Raw genomic sequence first — 23,837 nt, forward strand, 5'->3', positions numbered from 1 at the left:
TTTTTAGTTTTTTTTTTATTAGCTTTTTTTTTTTAATTTTCAGCATAACAGTATTCCTTGTTTTTGCACCACACCCAGTGCTCCATGCAATCCGGCCCTCTCTAATACCCACCACCTGGTTCCCCCAACCTCCCACCCCCTGCTTCAAACCCCTCAGATTGTTTTTCAGAGTCCATAGTCTCTCATGGTTCACCTCCCCTTCCAATTTCCCCCAACTCCCTTCTCCTAACTCCCCTTGTCCTCCATGCTATTTGTTATGCTCCACAAATCAGTGAAACCATATGATCATTGACTCTCCCTGCTTGACTTATTTCACTCAGCATAATCTCTTCCAGTGCCATCCACGTTGCTACAAAAGTTGGGTATTCATCCTTTCTGATGGAGGCATAGTACTCCATAGTGTATATGGACCACATCTTCCTTATCCATTCGTCCGTTGAAGGGCATCTTGGTTCTTTCCACAGTTTGGTGACCATGGCCATTGCTGCTATAAACATTGGGGTACAGATGGCCCTTCTTTTCACTACATCTGTATCTTTGGGGTAAATACCCAGGAGTGCAATTGCAGGGTCATAGGGAAGTTCTATTTTTAATTTCTTGAGGAATCTCCACACTGTTCTCCAAAGTGGCTGCACCAGCTTGCATTCCCACCAACAGTGTAAGAGGGTTCCCCTTTCTCCACATCCCCTCCAACACATGTTGTTTCCTGTCTTGCTAATTTTGGCCATTCTAACTGGTGTAAGGTGATATCTCAATGTGGTTTTAATTTGAATCTCCCTGATGGCTAGTGAGGATGAACATTTTTTCATGTGTCTGATAGCCATTTGTATTAGACACAGAAAATCTAAGTTGTTTAAGGAATCACAACCAGTAAGCGGCAGAGCTAAGATTCAAACCCGAAGAGCCGGACTCTGGAGCCCAGCCCTCTCCTCCCGTGCCCTTCTGTCACTCCATCCCCTCCATGATGTCAGGTGCCTCTCTCACCTCATCCTTTCCCTGACCTCCTCCCCTCCTCTAGGTCCTCTCCTGCTCCTCTCCCTGCACTACTTTAGTCCTGTCCACACTGGCCTCCAGGACGTAACAGACACTTGCTCTGCCTCGGGGCGTTTGCACCTGCTGTTTTCCCTTCAGAAAACTTTCCTCCCAGATACTTGTCATTCTCTCACCTCCTTCAGGTCTTGGAAACGTATCCATGAAGCATTCCCTGACCACATCTAAAGGGACTGAGGGCTCTGTCAATGTATCCTGGGAAGGCAAGCGGGGGGTGGTTGAAGAGATACTTCCAGGTCACCTGAGCTGGGATTACACTGCCAGTGGAGGCCAGTGACGGCGAGCTGGGTATCAGCACCAGTAATTTTAGCTGCTCTCTGCACAGCAAAGTGGTTGAATGTTCCGTGGATACGAAGAGTCAAGGCCTGGCCACAGAGGCACCATGGGGAATGAGGGCAACAGGCCCATCCTTTCCTAGATGACCAGGAGCCCTTTACCCTTGAGGCTTAAGGGTGGAAGCAGGAGGACATCTGGCCTCCCAGAATGGTCCTGTCATCAGCGCCACGTTCCCTGGGGTAAGGGCCACATCCTGGTGGTGTGATGAGAAGGCTGACCGCAAGTTCACATATGCCACACGGGCACCGCCTAGCCCTCAGGGACGGGGATGTCTGAGCCTTGCTGGCCTTACTGATTAAGCTGGCGAGGCTCATGGCCTAATCCCTTCCATGGCCTTTAGAGATCTTGGACACTGACTCCACATGTGCCCATGGATTCTCATTCAGGATTCAAATAGCCTGGAGAGAAAAGCAGTACTTTCACACATAAGGAAACTGAGGCTCAGATCTAGTGACCTACCCATCATCACACTCTAAGTGCTTCTCTGGGCCCCAATGTTTGGCTCCAAGAACAGCATTCCTGCCAGGGACACACGTGGGCCACCAGCACACGATCCACTACAAACCCAGAGTTAGAGAGGACTTATGTCAGACTGTGACCCCCGAATTCTCAAAACCCCATATTCAGTAAGCATTTAACGTTGGTCAGGGTTGTTTCCCCAAACGCCTCTGGGGGCCGCCATGACGCTTCCCAACCAGGCTGCTTTTGATATGGCTAAGCTTTTATTCACTCCCACTGACGTTCCTTGGTAGAAAAAGCAAGTGCAGTTATATCCATAGGTCAGAATTTATTTCATACCACCTCACTTATAGCATTTTCAAGGTCAACATTCTACTCAACATCATTTACACTTGAAAACAGAGACGCACAACTTGGTAAGGCACCAGGTTACGACAGCCTGTGGAGAAGACCTTGCCTTCGTTTTGGCTCATGTCATACCTGGATGGCTTCTCCTGAAGTCTGTCAAGCACAGAGAACAATATTGCAAAAGGCTCATTGCCACATACATGGTAAAAAGTGATAAAACAGGTTGGGAGTCTATTGGATTTTTCAATTATGACTAGCCTACACTGTAGGAGGTGAGCTAGAGTGGCATTTCCTAAAGCACCATTCACAAAATTGTCTGCAAAACCAAGCTGCAAGTTTAACAGTGTTTGCACCTTGAAGTGAATCAACTTCATGTTTAACTCAAGCACATACTTTTAAGAACTTTTCTGCCCAATCACACAAAGAAAGAAAAATGGAGGAAAGCCTCAAGTACAACCAATCAATCGTACCTTTACTAGTCTAGAAAATGCAGCAACATGCTAAAAATGGCTGTGTTTAAAGGTCAACCCTCTGGATTTTTCGCGCTAATGGTACGGGGTTGTATCGAGTTGGGTTAAAAATAAACCACTTAAGTAAAGCTTAACACAGGTGTGTTCCCTGACAGCTTTCCCCCAGTGGCCCACCCCATAGGGGGACCAAGAACAGCCCCATATGCTGTCTCGTGCATGAAATGTCTTTCAAGTCTTGTGTTCTATCTTAAAAATTAATTTGCATGGTACTCCATGACCTTTGCTTAAATACAAAAGTACTATTTAAAATTACTCACCCAGTAGCTCTCCCGCCACTCCTACCTCTGCACCAGAGCAGGCAGAGCCCAGCCTGGGAAACAGGTGAGCCGGGTAGCCCAGCTTAGAGTCTGTTTGGAGCATTTCAGCAAATGACATCATCTTATTCACTCAGGCTAGAACTAGACACTTCAGGAAACTAGGACGGCTAGCCAAAGAAAAATAAATAGTGACCAATCGAAGTATTTTTGTTTTTCAACAGAGAAACCAGTTAATTTTATTTACTAACAGAAATCAAAGAAGCCCCGAACCCAATCTTTTACTTCTATAGGAAAACACAAATTCGCTTTTTTAAATATAAAAAAGACAACACAAGACCCACAGAAAGGTAAGACTTCTTCTATCCACCGGCTCTACGGAAGTTTCCCTAGTTGCCGAGTTGATTTTGGTAACTCTGCTTGACCCACCGCAACCAGACGTTGTAAGTCACGGGTTAGGCTACCTTTTGGCATCTCAGAATCACAGCCATCACAAAGTAAAGAAAAACCTACTCTTCTGATAGGGGACTTTTTTCTCCAAAAGATGAAGCCCTAGAAACTGGCACCTTGAAGAACACAAATGTTTCACAAGTACATGGTTTCCCGGCTGTCCCCCAGCAAGGATGCAGCCAAAAGGGGGAGCTGTGGTCCCCCGCCCCCGGGGGGCCCTCTGACTCCTAGCCCTGGTCTCTGCCAGGTCCCTCAAAGGCATCTGTGGCTTTAACTGGTGGTTTTAACAGGTTTCAAGAGACATTCAGGTTTAAAACAGGTTTTAAGAGATGTTCGTGTTTTAAGATGGTCTCAAAACTGTGTCAAGGTATACTTAAAATCATATCTGAGAGGGATACAATCAGAAAGAGAGCTGTTCAAAAAAGTAAGAAAAAGAGGAAGCTGAGCTTCCCTCACATCTGTTTTTGTGGCTGGGTTTTTTTCATTAACTGTTTAAAAGTCTGAATCAGCAGCAAATACAGCCGTGTGTGTGTGTGTACATTTCAGCTGACTTAAGGGGAAAAAAGTACACCTTGTCTCCTACAAATGCTTGCTGCAGGCCTTTCAAGCATGTCCACGTCCCTGCAGGTGGGCTAAGTTAAACAGTATGGAAATTTTAAGACAATTCCGATAGGTGTTCCCTGGTGTTCTAGCCACCAGGGATTCAGGCAGTTTGGTGCGTGCATACGAACAAGCAAATATCACATTCTGATCCCAACACGAGTCACTCCCCACAGGAAACACAAGAGCTTCTACTACTTGCTTTACTCCACAAGGCATGTTGGCTATGTTTGTACAATGTCAACACGACTGGTCTAAGAAGGAAAAATCCCAATGAACAACTTTTTCTTTCCGGTGTACCCAGTGCCAGAGTCCAGTAGCATGTTCTCTGCTGGTTGATATTCAATCGGAAGCAACCAGATATTCGCCTATGACAAAAGTGACTGGTTTGAGGTCTTGGAGGCAGAGGTCTCTCTTTTTTATTCCCCCTCGGATTTTAGTTCCTTAAAAAAGTTTTTTAAAAGTGTGTGGAGTCTCAGAGCTAAGAGTGATTTTCACCATAGCTGGCTGGGGGCCGTAACGCACTTGCAGGAAGGAGCCCTTGGTCAAGGGACGAGGGTTAACCACACCATTTTCTTCTTGTGTTCTTCGGTCCATTATAACATAGCAAAAAAAAGATTTCATTCTTGACACCCAGATTTGAGGCATCTTTTTCAAATTAGATATAAATTAATGCAGAGGTCTAGAGCTCTACGTTTCCAGAGTTACGAAAAATGCTCCACTGACTTCAAAAACATCTTGCGTAATTAATGATTAGCTCGTCCCTAAGCTCAAACACACAAGAACATGAAAGGCAAGAGAGAAGACATAAATTGAGAGCTCCAGCTATGATACACGCGCGCACACACACACACACACACACACACGCATACACACACGCGCGTGCGCATGTTGTCTCTACGGCTCCTCCACGATGACAGGGGTCCTTCAGCTAATATAGCTTCTACCGCAGATGCCGTCTAAGTCCACCCGTCGGGCGCCCAGCCGGCATCATACGAAACAGCAGTACTTTTTCCACCAAGACTTGGAGAGGTTTTTCATTTTGTCTGGAGTCCTGCTTTTGGACTTCTTTGGCTGCTGCTGAGTGTCCGAGTACTGGATGCCTGCGACGATGGCGGCGTCAAAGACCTCCTTGAGGTTTTTCTGAGTCAAGGCTGAACACTCGATGTAAGAGGCAGCTTTGATTTCCTCGGCACACAGCTTGGCCGCCTCTTCGGGCACAGGCTTCTCTTTGCATTTGTCCAGCTCGATGAGGACCTTGACATCTTCTCGGAGATCTGACTGAGTCCCCACGAGGATGATGGGGGCTTTGGGACAGTGGCATCGAATCTCTGGCACCCACTTCTCGCTGACGTTCTGGAAGGAGGAGGGGCTCACCACACTGAAGCACAGAAGAAAGATGTCCGTGTTGGTGTAGCAGAGAGGCCTGAGTTTGTCGAACTCATCCTGCAACCAATCAGAGCAGCCGAGAATTACCTCTTCAATCGAGTCTCATCGGCAAAGAGACCACTTTACTGTTTTTTCTCGAAAGGGTCTGGCAGGTCCGGTTATGGAGGAACAGGCCAGGGCCTCAGAAAGCGATGCTGCTGCTTACCTGTGCAGGGCTCCTGCACCGCCAGGCCCCCAAACCTGCCCCAGGCGTTCCACATTTGCACCAGCGCTCACGGCCCTCTGGCAACTTACCACAGAAAAAGCACTGACAGTAGGTGAATTACGAAAATCAAATTTCCTTTCTCCAGGCTTCAGCTTAGAGTAACCCAGATTTACTCTTCCAACTCTGGTTATCTAGCTACTCTTCTAAAATCGAGGCAGCAAGGGGATCCCCAAGTCTCCAGTCTGACCCCAGAGATCCCCAGACTAACCCAGCTCTCTCTTGAAGAATCCAGCCCTGCCTGCCCTCACGGCAGCCTTGTCCCATCTGCACCGCACACACTCAGGGCAGGCACAGGCCACTGAGTGATGTCAATCAGACACAAGGACAGACCCAGAATTGGAGCTGACAACCTCTGACGGGCTTCTCCTTGGCAGTGCAGAGAGCCTATGCCTCTCAAAGTCACCTACGACAATGTGACTTGCAATGTCACATTGGCTGACACATTCTCATTCTTGCTTGATATACCTCTTTGTTTTTGCTTGATCTCTTGTTCTCCCTCCTTTCTTCCTTTGCGAACTTCCTTTCCCTTCTTTTTTCCCTGCAAATAGCAGGGGCCTCCATGCAGCCTGCTTTGGGCTGATAAAGGACCCAAGAAAGGTCATACCCGCCCTACTCTGGGTATAGAGAACTGGATGGAATAATGACAGTTCATCCTAACAGCGAAGCATCATTTTGCTAACTACCTGCCAAAGTCATCCACTCAACAGAGATGCACGCTGGCCTCTGGGCACCATGCAGGGCCTGGGGATTTGGCCATGGACAGACAAACCTGTCCTCAGCCCCTGTAGGGATGTGTGTCTCCAAATCAGCATTTCTTCACAGTCACCTGCCATGACCCAATCATTGAACTGAAAGCTTTCTCTCAACTCTCTCATAGGAAAATATTTACATCATCTCATCCCTATTTAAAATTTCTATCAGGGACTGGGGGGGACTGGTTGGCTCAGTCGGAAGACATACTACGCTTGATCTCAAGGTTGTGAGTTCAAGCCCCACATCGGGTACAAATATTAAAGAAAGTTAAAAAATAAAACTTTTAGGGGTGCCTGGGTGGCTCAATGGGTTAAAGCCTCTGCCTTTGGCTCAGGTCATGATCCCAGGGTCCTGGGATCCAGCCCCACATCGGGCTCTCTGCTCAGTGGGGAGCTTGCTTCCCCCCTTCTCTCTCTGCCTACTTGTGATCTCTGTCAAATAAGTAAATAAAATCTTAAAAAATAAATAAAACTTTTTAAAAATTTAAAAAAAAGTAAAATATAATTTCTACCTGTGGGTGCCAGTCTCACACAGGTGTCCTATGACAGATATCTTCCTAGTGGCATGAAAAAGGGGAATGTCATCCAGGTTTCAGAACACCGTTGGCATACTCTGATCGTTTACCAATTCCTAGTTACGCGCAGAGGATTCTGCATCCGTGGCTGTTCTGCAGGTAAAAAGGAAACCTGGATCTGTTTTACTTGAAGGCACTTTCTTCCTTTGAGGCTCCATATTTCCGCTGTACGGTAACAACCGACTAACAGCACTAAAGTCAACCAGCTCAAAGGCTCAGGAATGAATCTGGTGTTTTGTCTCTGCCACTTGTCAGACTTCTATGCACGATGGTTAAAAAGAACAACTTGGCTTTCTTAGTGCCAACTTTGTGCTGAAAGAATCAACACAGAAACTCCACCAAGTCGACGATGGCCCAGCAAAGATCTTGTTACAAAACATTGCCTCTGCTCTCCATGGCCTCAGAGAAGCACAAAACCGAGCCCTGCAGAAGGTCAACTCCCTCAGGCAGCAGCAGCTCACTGTTGGAAGCCAGTCGCCCTTGGCCGTGCCCAGCAAGCTAGGGTTACGGTTACCAATAAAAAGAAAGGCAAGCTCAGGGGCTGGGCCTTGTGACAGGGCTTTGGAAATCAGGCTCCCCAGACCTCTTAAGATTCTGGCTAAAGGGTTCAGGGAGCGCAGCAGAAATCAAGCCGTCCTCCTCACTGCCTGACCAGAAACCTTAGCTATTTGCTGAAATCAACACAGCAAGCACATGCATGTCAAGGCCCACTGGAATGTCCCCTCCAGGAGAGGTGTTCTGTGGCCCAGGGATTAGCAGGCACCTGCCAGGTCTGTGGGGACGACATATGGAATTCAGGCAGGGACAGGGCGTGGCGGACAGGCCATTGGATGGCAGTGTTGGTCAAGCTCCAATATGAGCTTTTGGTTTTTTTAGCATGGATTTTTCTAAGTGCCTCATGGGTCAAAAGATGGAAGAATTTTCAGCTTCTCCTGGCAATGCCATAGTGACCTTCTCCTATTTCAGTGATGGTCCCCTTCTCTTATGCCAAAGGTATGTTCTCCAAGTCCTCAGTCTCTGATCTATTTTCACTTGAGTCAGACTGTGAGTCCAGTGTTAAAAACGCCTTTAAAATTTTCTGGGCTCACCTACCTCCCTAACAAGAAAACCCAAAGACACAAAAAGCAATTCTAGTGTGTGTGTGTGTACACACATACACACATATATATATGGAAGCTCAGAGCAAGAATATGGCTCTCCTGGCTATATTTAAATATATATGTATATATAAATATATATGTATAAATATTTGCATATTTATATAAATATATATAAGCATAAATATTTATATATTTATACATATATATATTATACACATTATACATTATACATATATATAAATATATATGTGTATAAATATTTGCATATTTATATAAATATATATAAGCATAAATATTTATATATACATATATATTTAAATACAGCCAGTAGAGCCATATTCTTGCTCTGAGCTTCCATCTGAAATCTGCATTTGGGCCCCAGGTGAGGACCACCTGTGCTCACACTCCCCTGGAGCTGGAAAGAGAAGTCGCACAAGTCACTTTAAGCCCGCAAGGCTATCCTGAGGACTGCCTGGAGGAGGAGGGTGTTTCACTGAGTGAGTCAACGTTAGGGAAATACAGCAGGTGTCCAATGAAGTCCCTTAAAAGGCTGTTTATCAGATCTGGGCTAAGGAATAAGGAAGGTAGGAAAGAACTACCACTCTGACTGGCTTTGCTATTAGTCCTAATGGATACTTGGGCAGTAGGGGAAAAAAACGATCTTATCTTACCAGCTGTATACTTTTCATAGTTCTTGAAGTTGGTTTATTCACTCATTACATAGTAAGGTATACTTTACTAATACAGCAGTTTAAAAATACAGTAAAACTCAATGAAAACATCACCAGGAGGCCAGAAGAATAATTTCCAAATAAACTAAAACTTAACAACTTGCACCAAAGTCCTTTTATTTCCCTAATTATAAACTTTTCTCATGAAAGTATCTCCAAAATTCTTCCTGTGCTTCCCCAACTTTTAAACAGACCATTCTAAGGAAAAAATCGAACTCTGCCTCAATAATTCAGGATCATTTCCACAAAGTTTTTCTGGTGATAGTCCTATGCCCTTTCAAAATGGCCCAGTGGTTTTCTCCCAGACCCACATGTCCTGCACCCCAAGCCCACACTGCCTTCCTCCTTATGGCACTTCCCTGCTTTCTTTCACAAGTTCTACCAACTGGTTTATCTTCCCTACAAACTTTAAGTCTCCTGAGGGGCAGGCCAGGGCATAAGGTGTCATTCCCCAGGACCCAGCACTCCATTTCATGTCTGCATTATAAACCATGATTAAGCCCTGTTCTGTGCCAGGCACCATGCAGGCCCTAGGCCTCGAAGCCCAACTCAGGAAGCCCTGTCTGTGACAGGAGTCAACCACTAACACGGGAGCCCCCATTCATGGGCAGGGATGTGCACTGATCTGCCTGCTTCTCCTCTCAAGGGTCCCCAGGAACCGCGCCTCCTGGGCTTCCTGTCCACAGTCTTATTCTTGGGCTGCTCAGCTGCCCCTTCTTGCGTTAGCAGGAACACCTACATTTATCGATGCACGACTCTGACCTCATTTCCAAGATCAGAAAGTCGGACACGTGATAGGAAAAAGAGTCTTACTTTATACAAAGCAGTTAAGTTTTCATAACAAATACGAGAAGGGTATTCGGAAAGATTCAATATTAGAAGAGCGGTGTTCTTTTGAGTTTTCCCTCCCACAGGCAGGAAGATACACGGTGTGTTTGCTTTTCTCAGCTGCCGCTGAAGGGGCAGTGGAGATGCTCCGGGACGGAGGCAACAGGACACGCAAGGCCACCACTCACCGCCAAACCAGCACTGAGATGGGCAACGAAGCTGCCCAGTCTTATGGCAACTTGAGTTCTGAGAAATAAACCTGTGAATTTGCTATCCCAGGGTAGGCAAGCTGTCTGGATGAGGCGCTTGGGAATCCTGGAAAGCCGGCTTCTTACACACAGACGGCCACGTGACAACGCCTCAGAAAGTGAGGTGGCTTCACGCTCCTACAGAGGGCCCCTCCACATTTGCTCTAACTCTAGTGCAGACAGGAAAGACTCCATGTTGACCAACTGTCAAACTGACAAACTCAAGACACGGCACCCTGGGTTCTCACAGAGAACAAGGAAACCTCAGCGACCAGCACCGTGCCGGGGGATGATTGGCCAATGAGGAGTCCTTGGAGCTCGTCAGGGCACACCCCAGTACCCATCCCTCCCTGGGTGGGTCATCCAAGTGCCTGACCCTTGAGACAAGATTTGGAGAGACTGTGTCCAGGCTCATTCATTCCCCCAGCTCAGGGAGCTTCGACCACTCTTTCTCTGCTTCTAAGGAAGGGGGTGGCCCTAGTGATTCCAACCACGGCTTAGGGAGGGAAATAGTCACCCAGTGACATCATCTCCATTTCTCTTGTGGGGGTGCAGGGGGAGCGGGTGCCTGGATGGTGCAGTTGGCTGAGTGTCTGGCTCCTGATTTCGGCTCAGGGTCATGATCTCAGGGTTCTGGGATTGACCCCCATGTCCAGCTCCACGCTCAGTGTGTGGTCTGCTTAAGATTCTCTCTCCCTCTCCCTCTGCCCCTCCCTACCGTGCTCTCTCTCTCTCTCTAAAATAAATAAATAAAATCTTAAAAAAAAAAAAACTCCATCTTTTTCTTGAGTAAATTTAATAGTTTTCTTGTTGACCTCTAATAAAATGATCCTATCACCAGCTTACTTTGAGAAATGATCACAAAGCATCATTGATACTCTTTAATAAAAACAAGGCAGTAATTAAGATCAGAAACTCCTGTAAGAACTCCTGTTCTTGACCTTGTTGTCCCCCAGTCCTGACCATGCAAAGCTGAGCCAAACGCTGCTTTAGGAGCTCAGAGCTCTCTCCCCCTGCCCACCACCCTCTGAGAAGGGCAGGGCTGGGGCCACTTCGTGAGGCTTTAGAACAACCCAGTTATGGAGGGAGGTTATTCTGAGGCCTCTCAAAGGCCACTTCCCTTCCCAGCACTGAGCCATGATGAGCCACTAACCTGTCCAGCCGTGTCACAGAGCTGGAGTCTCACAGGCCTCCCGTCCACAGACACCACAGCTGAAAAACAAGACAAAAACAAGGATCAGGGGGTGTCTTTTAACCACTTTCAGGAAAATGATGGTTTCAGCTGCAACTACCCTTCAGCTATTCTGGGTCCCCTAATGAATTAAAGACTTGCCTAAAACAAGGAGACCCCATGGAGGCATTTTTGTTTACAAACCCTCCAAAACTAGCAATTCACTGCCTGGCCAGGGCTGAAGCTGCAAATCCCTGAGCTGTTTGAGGGCACCCCAGAAAGGCCTGCCCTTTTTGCCCAGCCCCAGAAGATTTATTTTCCTATCACACTTGTTTCAAAAAGCCTAAAAACAATACTGGGGGTTGTAAATAGGAACCAATCTTGCCGTTTTAACTCAGTGGAAAACCTCACAAATAATTCTGTTTTCCCTTGGGAAATGTTCCAAGACTTCATGGTTTATCATAAAATTGTAGCTTGTTTTGAGAACATGAGCAAACACAGGCTGCCTGCATTGTCCTGTTTATAGAAGAGGGCACTGCTTATCTCACGGTGTCAGCTCAAAGGGAGGATTAACACAGAAAATAAAAGAAAGCCTGCCCACCTTTCCACTGGGATGGGGTACGGGGCAGAGGCCTGCATCTGGGCACAGCCTGGAGGTTTCTAGCTGAATTAAGCACGCAGGTGGGTCTCAGCACAACTTTCTAAGTGGCTTTTAATATTTACACTAGCCAGCTGGGAGGGAAAAAACAAAACTGCGTGGAAACCCGTTAGTGTAGCAGTTTCGTGAAGCGTACCTTAGACACAGTGGAAGAAAGCAAGCCCTTGCCATGGGACTTTCGAGATCAAGAAGCTTTTTTTTTTTTTTTTTTTTTTTGGTTCTTTAAGAGCAAGAGAGAGTGCTTCACATTAGCCTCTGTGGATTTTAACTTTAGGAAATTTCAAAAAGACCTGAAAAATCCTTTATCTTTGTTTCCACTAACCAAAAAACAACAGCACACCATACATAAGAGCTGTAAATAGCTCAGAGAGACTGGGAAAAGATACTAAGAATCAGAAACGGAGCCAACAGGGGACATGGGAGTGGGAGCAGTGGGAGCACGGGAGGGGGACCCAGAAGAAATCGCGTTTACTCTCCAACTGGAATCCAAACCTGAGCCCTGGGTGCTGTTCTCACTAAATCAACTATTTCCTGCCGTCTCTGTGGCTCTTCAAAGCGGAGACGCACCTTGTGAGGGAAGCCACCGAAAGGAAAAGCACTGGCTCTCGGGGCCCCAGGTAATGGCACCTGCGAGGCACCTTCCCACTGAAACTCGGCAGCTGCGCCAGCAACGACGACCTGACGCAACTTTTCTACGCAGCTCACTGACCAGGCCACCTGAACTCCACCTGATTGTTACTAAATTGCCGTCTCGTTTCTTTCCGCACAGGCTCCGTCTCCCGTCCCCCGCCCCCTCCGCCGGGCTCCGGTCCCGGGATTCCCGTTGCCCCGCGCTCCCTCGGGTGGCCCCGCGCGCGCCCCGTCCCCGAGGCTCGGGAAAGGTCCTGCGCTCCGCGCCGGATCCGCGTCCCACAGCCGGAGCCCGGCCGACGCCGCAGCCTCCTCGGGGACCCGCGACCACCGCTCCGCGCTCCCTCCCCGCGGCACCCCCGCCCTCGGCACCGCGCCGGCCGACTGTGCGGCCACGCGCCCCCGCGCCCGGAGCGCCACCCGGCCCGGCTCACCCGAGAAGTTGTCGAAGGCGGTGGGGATGTACTCGGTGGGGTAACCGTTGGTGGTATAGCTCACCACCAGGCTGGTCTTGCCCACCGCGCCGTCGCCGACAAGCACGCACTTGACGCCGCGCCCCTCGGCACCGCCCGCGCGCCCCCGGCCCCCCGGCGCCCCGGGCCCGCGCCCCCCGCGCGCCCCGCGCTCCCGGCGCGGCGGAACGGGCGGCGCCTCGCAGCGGCCGGGGAATGCGGGGTCCCCCTGCTGCGGGGGCATCGGGGCGCGCGCTCGGGCGTGCAGGCGCGGGCGAGCAGGGCCCGGCCCCACCGCCCCTCTGTCCCGGAGCCCTCCGGGAGGGAAGAGCTGTCACCGGGCGCTGTGGCCGCGGGCCCGGCCCACGAGAGCCGCGCTTCCAGGCCGCACGCTCCCAGACAAAGGAGGCCGGGGAGGGTCGCGGCTCCGGGCTCGGGCGGCGCCACCTGGCTCTGCTCCGCGCGGTCAGAGGACTGCGGGCCGAGCGCCGCGGAGCTCGAGCGCTCTGTCTCCTCCCGGCTTCCCGGCGACACGACGCGTGGGGGGCGGGCGGGGAAGGGAAAGAGGCGGGGCCGGCCCGTCCGCTCTGTCCCCGCGCCGAGGCCACAGCGCCCCCAGCCTGCGTGCCGGGTCCCTGCACCCCCGGGCCGGAGGCGGTGCTACGCGGGGCTGGAGGGGAGCGCGTACGGCGGCTGCCGGGCGGTCGCAGGGGCCGCGAACGCCCGTTCTGGGGCGCAGCGCCTGGAGGAGCGGGGTGGCCGAGGGCGGCATCCCCACCCCCACCCCCGGCGCAGTGACCGACTCCACCGCCAGTTCCGCCTTGTTGCGCCCACGCGGGCAGGGAAGCCTGAGCTTCCTCCTGCTCCCCTCGCTCCCCGCCTCCCCTTCTCGATCGCAGCCTGTGCTCCGGGGTCCCTTGCCGACCACAGTGCTCCACCCAAGGGGAAACGAGGTGTCTTGGGGACGTGTCTGCAGGAGACTGAATTAAAAGGCAACTTTTAAAGTCTGCCTACAGCCCGTCGTGTGATTTTTCTGCTAAAATAATTTATCCTGCTATCATCTGGGAGCACAATAATGTCAGGTCCAGTGTTAATGCTCGTTTGGTATGCCATGAGCCAGCAAATTAATTTATAGAACAAATTTCTTCTTTTTCTTAAATGTAATTTGGTGACATTAATATTAATGGAGTGGGGGGCGGGGATTCCATTTACTTCTGACTTCTTCCTCTCTGCCTTCCTCCTACATTTAGCAAACAGTCCATTCAGAAGATAGTGAAGCCTCTCTAGGTCTAGTTGGTCTCCTCGGGGTTCACAGTGTGGTTTGAGAAGCAGCACATATTACTAACTTGAATACTAATGCTACAACCACAGTAGCAGTAATAACAATAGCCAATACATCTTGAGCCTTTATGGGCCAGACACTTTGTTGTAAGCACTCTGCCTGAACTAATTCCTCTAATCTTAACATTACTTATATCCATTTTGCAGATGAGAAAATCTCAGGCACGGACATATTGAAAAAGTGCTCAGGGTTCACCAACTCATAGAGTGGCAGTGACAAGATGCAAACCCAAGTAGTCCAGCTCCAGAGACCGAGCTCTTTTTTTTTTTTTTCCTTTTCTTTTTTCTTCCAGTTTTTAATTTAAATTCCAGTTAGCTAACATGCAGTGTAAAAAAAAAAAAAAAAAACCATAGTGTAATATTACTTTCAGGTGTAGAATTTAGTGATCAGAGACTAAGCTCTTAACTGATTTCCTGAAAGCAAAAATAAGCTGGTGTGATAAACTCAGTCTTGGAAGTATGACCGTGTGGGAATGGGGAAGTCAATTTATCAAGAGACTAGGTACATGCACTCAGGGCCCCTCACTTGCAGAGAGCCCCTTCCAAGGCCCTAGGGGCCATGGCAATGTGAATTGCAAATTTTGCAAAATAACATTTTTTAAATATTTTTCATTTATTTATTTGAGAGAGCAAGAGCACGAGCAGCAGGGAAGAACAGAGGGAGAGGGAGAAGCAGACTCCTAAAGGATCTGCTTTCTGAGATCCCAAATCTGGGCTCCATCCCAGGACCCTGAGATAATGACCTGAGCTGAAGGCAGACGCTTAACTGACTGAACCACACGGGTGCCCCAAAATAACATATTTTAACCACTACCAGTTAAGTCCACTGTCTTAACTCTAACTCCCCACTATACTGAGGAGCTTTGAAGTGGCTGTGAACTTTTTAATCAAGGAAAGTGAAGTTGGAGACACATTTTGTTTGTGATTAATGGACACAGAGCCAGATCCAGGATGAGGGTGAGGTAAGGGAAGCGCCAAGGGAGCAAAATTTAGGGAGGCCAACCTTGCATTTGCATGACCCTAAAAATGAGTATCCCTTTATGTTTTAGCCCTCAGGCACCTGGCTAGCTCTGACCCCATGAGATGTATTTATGTGGTTTGATAGTTCCTATGTGTAATGTTATTCCTAGCCATTCAGATGTACAAAGAGCTACCAATGACAGACCTACACCGTCTGTCGGGTTGGTGTCCACCTGAACAGTCCTCCCTTCCCCAGCACTGGAAGCGTTCCAGTAACAAAGGAGTAACAACAGATTTTGAGATGGACAGAGTTAGAAGCTAGTGTGTGGCGATTTTTTACATCATAAAACACCGTCTTGGGAGTGTTGAGTCCTAGAGAGCGTTTGAATCTCTCCACTACACTCCGTCAAAATGGGAGTTCTCTCCTATCAGGAATGTACTCTAAATGCAGCACAGATGATTACAAATGCATTATAGCTTTCTGGAGGAAATCACATTAAATAGAATAGATAGGATTTCCTATGTCTGTGAGGACAAAAACCTGTACCGGGATCGCAAACAGCAAGTTCACCTGCAACATGCAGTACGTTCCCATTCCTCTCGTGGAAGATATATCACCTAATTACAAAATTGAAGAGGTGGTCAAAGGGTATGCTGCTAGTGGGGAAAAGGGGAGATGCTGTTCAAGGGGCACAAAGTTTCAGTTACACAAGATAAGTAAGTTCTGGAGATCTCCTGTATAACTATGTAACTGTAGTTAACAACATTGTATCATATACTTGAAATTTGCTAAGAGGGTAGAGCTTCAATTTCTCACCACACTCACCACACCAAGGTAACTGTGTGAGATGATGAATGATGTTAATTGCCTTGATGGGGATGAATATTTCACAATGTATCTATGTATCAAATTATCAGGTTGCATACCTTAGATATACACAATTTTTAATTGTCAACTCTACCTCAGTAAAATTGGAGGAAAAGGACATGCAGCTTAAAAATGTTGGAAAAGAGTGTGGGGAGGTGTGTCAGACAGTTTATTAAAATGTTTTCTTGTGAGGGGCACCAGGGTGGCTCAGTGGGTTAAAGCCTCTGCCTTTGGCTCAGGTCATGATCCCAGGGTCCTGGGATCCAGCCCCACATCAGGCTCTCTGCTTGGCAGGGAGCCTGCTTCCCTTCCTCCCTCTCTGCCTACTTGTAATCTCTGTCTGTCAAATAAATTTTTAAAAAATCTTAAAAAAATGTTTTCTTGTGGATTTTTCTTGAAGTTTATGGTATATGTTGACCTTTTAAGATTTATAGCTTGTGATGAATTTCCTTTTTTCAAATAAATATTTATTTTTATACCTAATTTTCGAATAGGTTATTTTTTCTCTAAAGAAGGCCCTCAAATTTAGTAAGATTTAGGCTATCCAACATTTTGCTCTACCCCTACATCTGGCCATATGTTAGTTTTTGTATCCTATAGCCCTTTAAAAAAAAAGTTTTATTCAATTTATTTAAACTGAAAAAAAATGTACCCATTTCTCCCACCCCACCCCACCCCCACCTCTTGCAACCACCAATCTGTTCTCTGTATCTGTGAACTTGTTTGTTGTTTGTTTGTTTGTTTGTTTGTTTAGATTCCACATCTAAGTGAGATCACACAATATTTGTCTTTCACTGTCTGACTTATTTCACTTAGCAAAATCCCTCTAAGTCCACCTATGCTGTCACAAATGACAAGATTTTGTTCTTTCTGATGGCTGAGTAATATTTCATTGTGTGTATATATGACACATTTTCTTTATCCGTTCACCCATCGAGGGACACCTAACTTGCTTCCATGTCTCAATTATTATAAATAATGCCTCAATGAATATGGAGACACAGTTATCTTTTTGCACTAGTGTTTTCATTTTCTTTGGATAAACACTCACCAGTAAGATTGCCAGATATATGGCAGTTCTATAATTTTTTGAGGGAACTCTGTATTGATTCCATAATGGCTGCACCAAGGTAGCTCCTTCCAAGTGGTGACTCAAGGATCCAATGTGCTTGCATCTTACAACTTTGCCATCTTATAACTTTGCCATGGGGACACATGGTTTCTAGGAAAGACAATAAGGAGGGTCATGGGCCAACTATTGAGTGCTCTGTCTTGGATTCAACTCCCAGAGCTTACAGCTCTCCGTTTGTACCATGCATTTCTGGGCATGTACCCATGCATGCAACAACCATTTTGTAAGAGCTCAAAACTGGAAACAATCTAAGTGTTAAAACAGTAAAATGGATGAGTTAATTTTGGAATTTATGTTACACTATTCAGTCAAGAAAATAAATGAACTGCAGATAAATACAACACTAACAAACCTCACTAACATAATGAGGAGTGAAAGAAGCCAGATACAAAAAAAGCATAAACTATCTGATTTGATGTATAAAAGGTTAAAAGCTAGAAAAACTAAACAGTATTAGATGTCAGGGTAACTGAGGATAATTGTTACATTTGGGAAGGAGAAGGGCCATAGAGGTTTCTGATGTTCAGGTATGCTCCGAGTGGTGGTTACACAGGTGTTCATGTTACACTTATTAATTATTATACCATTTATTTGTTTTATTCCCTTTAATGTATTTCATTTATATTTCAAAATTATAATGATTAAAAATATTCAAACTTGGGACGCCCGGGGTGGCTCAGATGGTTATCTGCCTTCAGCTCAGGTCATGATCTCTGAGTCCTGGAATTGAGTCCAATCGGACTCCCTGCTCTGAGCCCTCCTTTGCAGGGAGTCTGCTTCTCCCTCTCCCTCTGCCTCTCCCCCTGCTTGTGCTCTCTCTCTCTCTCTCTCTGTATCTTTCTCAAATGAATAAATAGAATCTTAAAAATATATATATTCACACCTACAAATTGTATTAAATAAGACTGACAGTTATTTGCATTTTCAAGAACTGTTTGCTTTAGCCTGGCACGGTGTTTCTACATATCGTAGACCTTTTGAGTGAAATAGCAAACTCTTAGAGTAAAATTTCAATGTGGTTTGATTGGCCGAAACCCTATTTATACAAAACTTTTCCACATAGCACGAAGTACTACTGTACATTATTTACATCCCTAATAGTTATTTTTAATAAAGGCGTCATCTTCTACCAGTGCTGTTTGTGGGTGTTTCTGTATTTTTAACAAACTGATCTGGTCCAGCAGGATTGTTGTGAAAGAGGTGAATGGCATTTTATAGACATAAGTTCCTGGAGGGAAATGAGAGCACCAGGAAGGGCCCTTGGAGGGATGACAGGCAACTTGGCACCGAGAGCTTCCTAGAGAAGAAAGCCCGTGTCATAAACAAACGTCGCGCAAGGCGGGCTGAGATACGCCACAGGCACTTCCCCCCAACTTGGTCTTGGTTTCTCTTCCTCTTTAAAACCCCCAGCTCTGGGTCTTCCCAGCTGTTGCAACTCTGCCATTGATGAGCGACACCAATTCCCTCAGACCTAGGGCAACATTCTGGATTTGCCCTCCCAGCTGTTCTGACCCTTTAGGTAAAAAAAGCCTCCTTCCCAGACCTTTGCAGCAACTGATACACTTCCAACTCCCCTCCACAAACACACATCACAGAGCCTCTCCCCAGGTCAAACATTTTCCCGCTGTCCAAATCCTTAGAGAGGATAAGAACTCTTTAGAAACTCCTCTTAGCTATTGCAAAACCTTGACCTCCTCTAATTTTTCATCCACCCTGAAGATAAGACCTGACCATGTCCCCATTTCCCGACAAGTGTAATCACCCAAGCCAGCAATTCTGAAATAAAAGGACTGTCCTATTGTGAACTTAAAACTACTTTTAATCTATTCATTAAATTAATTCCATAAACATTGATTGAGGCCCTTTGTTAACTTAAGGACTTGATCAAATATTTTGATCAAGTATCATAATATGTGATATTATAATATATATGCATATTATATTAAATATTATATATCTTTAAAATATGATATATTATATACTATATAAAATATATATTTTATACATCATATAACATTATATATGATGTTTATTGTAATATATGATCAAATATCTTGTTTTAAATTTTTTTCTGTAATTCTAAAATTTCATTAATTCAGATGGCTGTCTAATCAGTCAAAATTGGAAAGTTTTAAGTCACATTAAAAATATTTTAGGGGTTGGGGTGCCTGGGTGGCTCAGTGGATTAAAGCCCCTGCCTTTGGCTCAGGTCATGATAGGGTCCTGGGATGGAGCCCCACATCAGGCTCTCTGCTCAGCGGGGAGCCTGCTTCCCTTCCTCTATCTCTGCCTGCCTCTCTGCCTACTTGTGATCTCTGTCCATCAAATAAATAAATAAAATTTAAAAAAATATTTTAGGGGCACCTGGGTGGCTCAGTCAGTTAAACTTAGGACTTTGCCTCAGGCCATGATCTCAGGGTCCTGGAATGGAGCCCATCCATGGGCTCTGTGCTCAGTGAGGAGTCTACTTGTCCCTCTGACCCCCCCCCCGTTTGTGCTCCCCCCTCTCAAATAAATAAATAAATTTTTTACAAAAATGTATTTTATAGAGTTATCTCTGTCTGGAGAGCTGTTTCCACTAATTAAGTCTTTATCTAATTAAATCATAAGTTTTTTTGTACATACAGCTCAAGGTGTTGCCATAATTCTGGCCTCTGTGCTCACCACCTTGGGAAGAGCCTTCCTTGGTATTCTCATCCTTCACAGACAGCTCTTAGCTCCCACGGGCTCCACAGACATGGAGGGCAAAAAGAGGTGCACAGTTTCACTGGGAAGGATTCCAAAGCTGACTCCCAGAGCTCTGCACCTCCTAAGCATGGCAGTGAACTGGATTTGGGAAGAACTAGGTGATAAAGTCTTCTGGGCTCTTCCTTCCTAGGAATATAGACTGGGCCCAGTTGCTGTTGGGAATCTCCTTTCTATAGAATTTGAACTCTGCCCTTAGAGACTTGAGAATGCAGAGTGAATTCCTATCACATATCCTAAGGGAGTGCCTTCAAAGTCATCAATCTGAAATAACCCAGAAGATGGATATGAGCAGCAGGAAGGATTTGATTGATTAAAAATATTAGTTTTCTTTTCCCTTAATCCTTATAATGGTAGTCCTGAGAGTTCAAAAGCAATTAAAATAAAATAAAATGAAATCAAATAAAATGTAGAGAAAGACTATCAAAAAAGAAGAGACTCAAAAACAGCCAACCAAAAATGGGTAACTTTGCTTTGTTCCGGGAAAGGAAATGAAGCCAATCAATTTGATTTGGTGGACTTTGGTCGTTATCTGCTGAATGCTTCCATGTATCAGGGGGTATATTTAATGTCTAAAAGAATGGAGATCAACCTAGTGAAAGAAGAGCCTCCAAATCATACATATTTGATAGAAATAAAAACTTTACCTTATCTTCAGAGGGAACTTCAAAAACAACTCCCACTAGATTTAGATGAATTCAAAGGGAATTTTCTCAAGCCACCATGGGTGTACCCTTTCTTCCCAGGCAGTGGGACTTTCCTAAGAGAAATGGAGTAGGTGGAATTGCATTAATTCACTCATGTAGCAAGTATTTATTAAGCACCCACTGCATGCAAGGCTTGTAGTGGTTGAGGATATGTCAATCAGCACAAGAGACACAAACCACTCCTTCACAGAGCTGCAACCAAAATAGGTGAACTGGGTATCATGTCAGAGGATGAGAAGCACCGCAGAGGTGGATAAGCAGGGAAAGGGAATGGGACAGCGAGTGTTTTAATCAGGTAGTCAGAGAATGCCTCACATGGGTTATTTCTGAGCAGACTTTGAAGGGTGGATGTCACTAAGTGTTTGGGTGTCTGGGGAAGGAACATGCTATTGTGTAAGTCATAGTGAGCCAGTTTGAGTCATCATGGAATGGGGAAAGAGAATTCTAGGCAAAGGAACAACAAGAGCAAAATCCCTGCTAGCAGGGACTCTGTCAGCAGGTCAGAGAAGCAGCAAGGAGCTTCATGTGCCTAGGAAAATGTTAGCGATCATCTTCCATGACCAGGACATAGAAGAAATGAAAAAAGGGAAACACACATGGGCCATAGTAGATGTGGCATCAAGTCTGCATGAGCCTGGGAGCTGCTGGAACTGAGATGGGGAGTAGCCTCATCTGACTTAGGCTCCCAGGACCCCTGGGGCTACAGATGAAAAGCAACTGTCAAGGGCAAAGGGAGCGGGGAGACCAATTAGGAGATGAAAGACTTGACCAGAAGTGCAGAGGCAGTGGAGGGAAGGTTTTGGACATGCCTTGAACGTAGGGCCAGCATGATCTTCCTGGTGCATTGGGTCTTGGGTTTGAGGGTATACAAGGAGGCAAGACAATTTCAAGGATCATAGCCCGACGAACTGAAGTTGTCATTAACTAAGATAAGGAGAGTCCATGTGGCTGGTTCAAGGAGAAAGATTAGGAATTTGATTTGTACCTATGACGTTGAGTTGCCTATGAGATGTCCGAGCACAAATATTGAGTAGACAGTTGAATATGTAAGGCTGGAGTTCAGAGAGAAGTGCTGTCTAGAGATGTTGGAGAGTTTCACCAGCACATGGATGAAGGATAAGAGGACATTAGGTCATCAAAGAAGAGGAGAGGACCTAGGGCTGAGCTCTCGGAATCCAACATTTAAAAAAAAAAAAAAAGATGAATTTTAAAAGCTATAAATATTAAGTAAGACCAAATACCAGAAGCTGGGAAGGGAGAAATGGAAAAGTAAATGCTAAGGGCACCACCTGCATGATTAAGAGCTTACCTGCATGGGTGCCTACCATCTTCTTGCATGGGAAATCATTTGGCCTCTTTTGAATTTGAAACCCTCCTTGTCTCCTTTATTTCTAAGGTGGCCAGTAATAAACACAATATGGCACTGTGGCTACCTACCATATTTACAATCTGATTGCTTCATTGATTTCTGGTTCTGGGTTGAATGTCAGGGAAGGAAGGGATTACCGACGTTGAGACAAAATCTGGGCCAATCATGGGGGAGTGACCTCAGCCTGGAACCAACTGTCTGCTTTTCTTTGTCCAGCACACCCGCTGGATCAGCACATTGATCTGGTTGTTTCAGTAAACAGACCTGCCCAGAGTTCATTCTGCATGATAAAATCCATGTGTGTTCCAAGCTCATTAAAGGCATGGCAATAGGGAGTTTGGGGCTCCACTTTGACTAAAAATGAAACTCCGGTCAACATGTTTGTTTATCTTAGGAACAAAAATGTTCTCTTGGATCCTCGGAAATGTGTGAAGCTTTTATAGTCATGTTTTGGAAAACAAGGTAACAAATTCTCATAGTCCATAGTGGGAGTTGGAAACCATGGAGGCATCCGTGACTTGCTCTGCAAAGGACTGTGGAAAGCATTTGGGTGGCAGGGGATGGAGGGATGTAAAGTTACTTCATTAGTGGGGAGCAATAGTTACTATTTATTATTTTCCCAGAGCGTGTTCTGTTGGGGGTGGGGTGCAGGAGACGGCTTTCTGGTCAGATGAACCCACATTTGAGCCCAATAGTGTCACACACCTGTGCACATCATTTTACTTCTCCAACTTTGAATCCCCTGATTTGTAAAGTGTGTGGATTATTTTGCTGGAGTTGCTATAACAAAGTACCACAGAATGGGTGGCTTCAATAACAGGAATATATTTTCTCACAGATCTGGAGGCTAGAAGGCCAAGATCAAGGTGTCAACAGAGTTATTCCTTCAGAGGCTTCTCTACTCCCCTCTGGCTGTTTCTTCCTGTCTTCACATGGTCTTCCCTTTGCACTTGCCCTTGTCCTCCTCTCCTCTTCTTGTAAGGACAATAACTGTATTGGATTAGGGCTCTCCCTAATGACCTCATTTCCTCTAGTTACCTCTTTAAAGACCTCATCTTCAAATACTGTCACATTCTGAGGTATACGGGGCTAGGGCTTCAGCATATGAATTTGGGAGACACAATCCAGCCTGTAACAATGCGGACAATCTACTTGTAGACAGTATTATATTCTGTTTTGAGTTTATATTACGTATACATCACAACATGTATTATCTTATTGAGAATTATGTCTGATAATCAAAGCTCTGTCTTTTAACAGGTTTTTTGTGTACACAAAAGTTTTTTTTGCTTGAGTACCCACAATCTATTAGGAAGTCTCACAATTACAATTTAACACCAGAACAGATGTTTACAAAAGCACACTTAAGTCTAACTTTTGTAAGGTATGGGAACATTTTAATGTAATTTTCTTTAGGGTTACTTCAGGTGTCCTTTGGAACAATAAGACTCTTCTCAAAAGACACAATAACTGGGGCACCTGGATGGCTCAGTCAGTTAAACATCTGACTCTTGGTTTTGGCTTAGGTCATGATCTCAGGGCATGAGATGAGGCCCATATCAAGCTCCATGCTGGGCATGGAGGCTGCTTAAGATTCTCTCTCCCTTTCTCCTTCTGCCCCTAACACCCACCCCTGCCCTCTTGGGCTCTCTCTCTCTTTCTCTCTCTCTCAAAACAAAACAAAGCAAAGCAGAAACTAATAACCAAAGTTTCTTGGTGAGGCATTAGAGGAGAGAGTGCTATCGTTTTAAGAAAAATTAGGATAAATCATTTTTTGGAGATGTGATCCAAAGGACATAAACAGACTGGTCAACCTGAAAAATTTAGTTGCAGTTTTACAATTGGTTAACTGTGTGACTTTCATCCCCAGCAAATTTTAGCTCCCTTCT

General features: G+C 45.9%; 1 protein-coding gene across 1 annotated transcript; it reads right to left on the reverse strand.

The window, feature by feature from the left end:
• Positions 1-4,451: 4,451 nt before the first annotated feature.
• RHOU (ras homolog family member U) lies at positions 4,452-13,334 on the reverse strand. The gene is made up of 3 exons (XM_032841105.1): positions 12,809-13,334; positions 11,069-11,127; positions 4,452-5,473 (listed from the first exon to the last, which is right to left on the reverse strand). The coding sequence occupies exons 1-3, from the start codon at positions 13,068-13,070 to the stop codon at positions 5,018-5,020; spliced, it is 777 nt and encodes a 258-aa protein (XP_032696996.1). The 5' UTR covers positions 13,071-13,334; the 3' UTR covers positions 4,452-5,017.
• Between the last annotated feature and the right edge of the window lie 10,503 nt (positions 13,335-23,837).

This window comes from Lontra canadensis, unplaced genomic scaffold (assembly GCF_010015895.1).
Source record: "Lontra canadensis isolate GAN:19392208 unplaced genomic scaffold, GSC_riverotter_1.0 scaffold120, whole genome shotgun sequence".
In the NCBI taxonomy this organism is placed as follows: Eukaryota; Metazoa; Chordata; class Mammalia; order Carnivora; family Mustelidae; genus Lontra; species Lontra canadensis.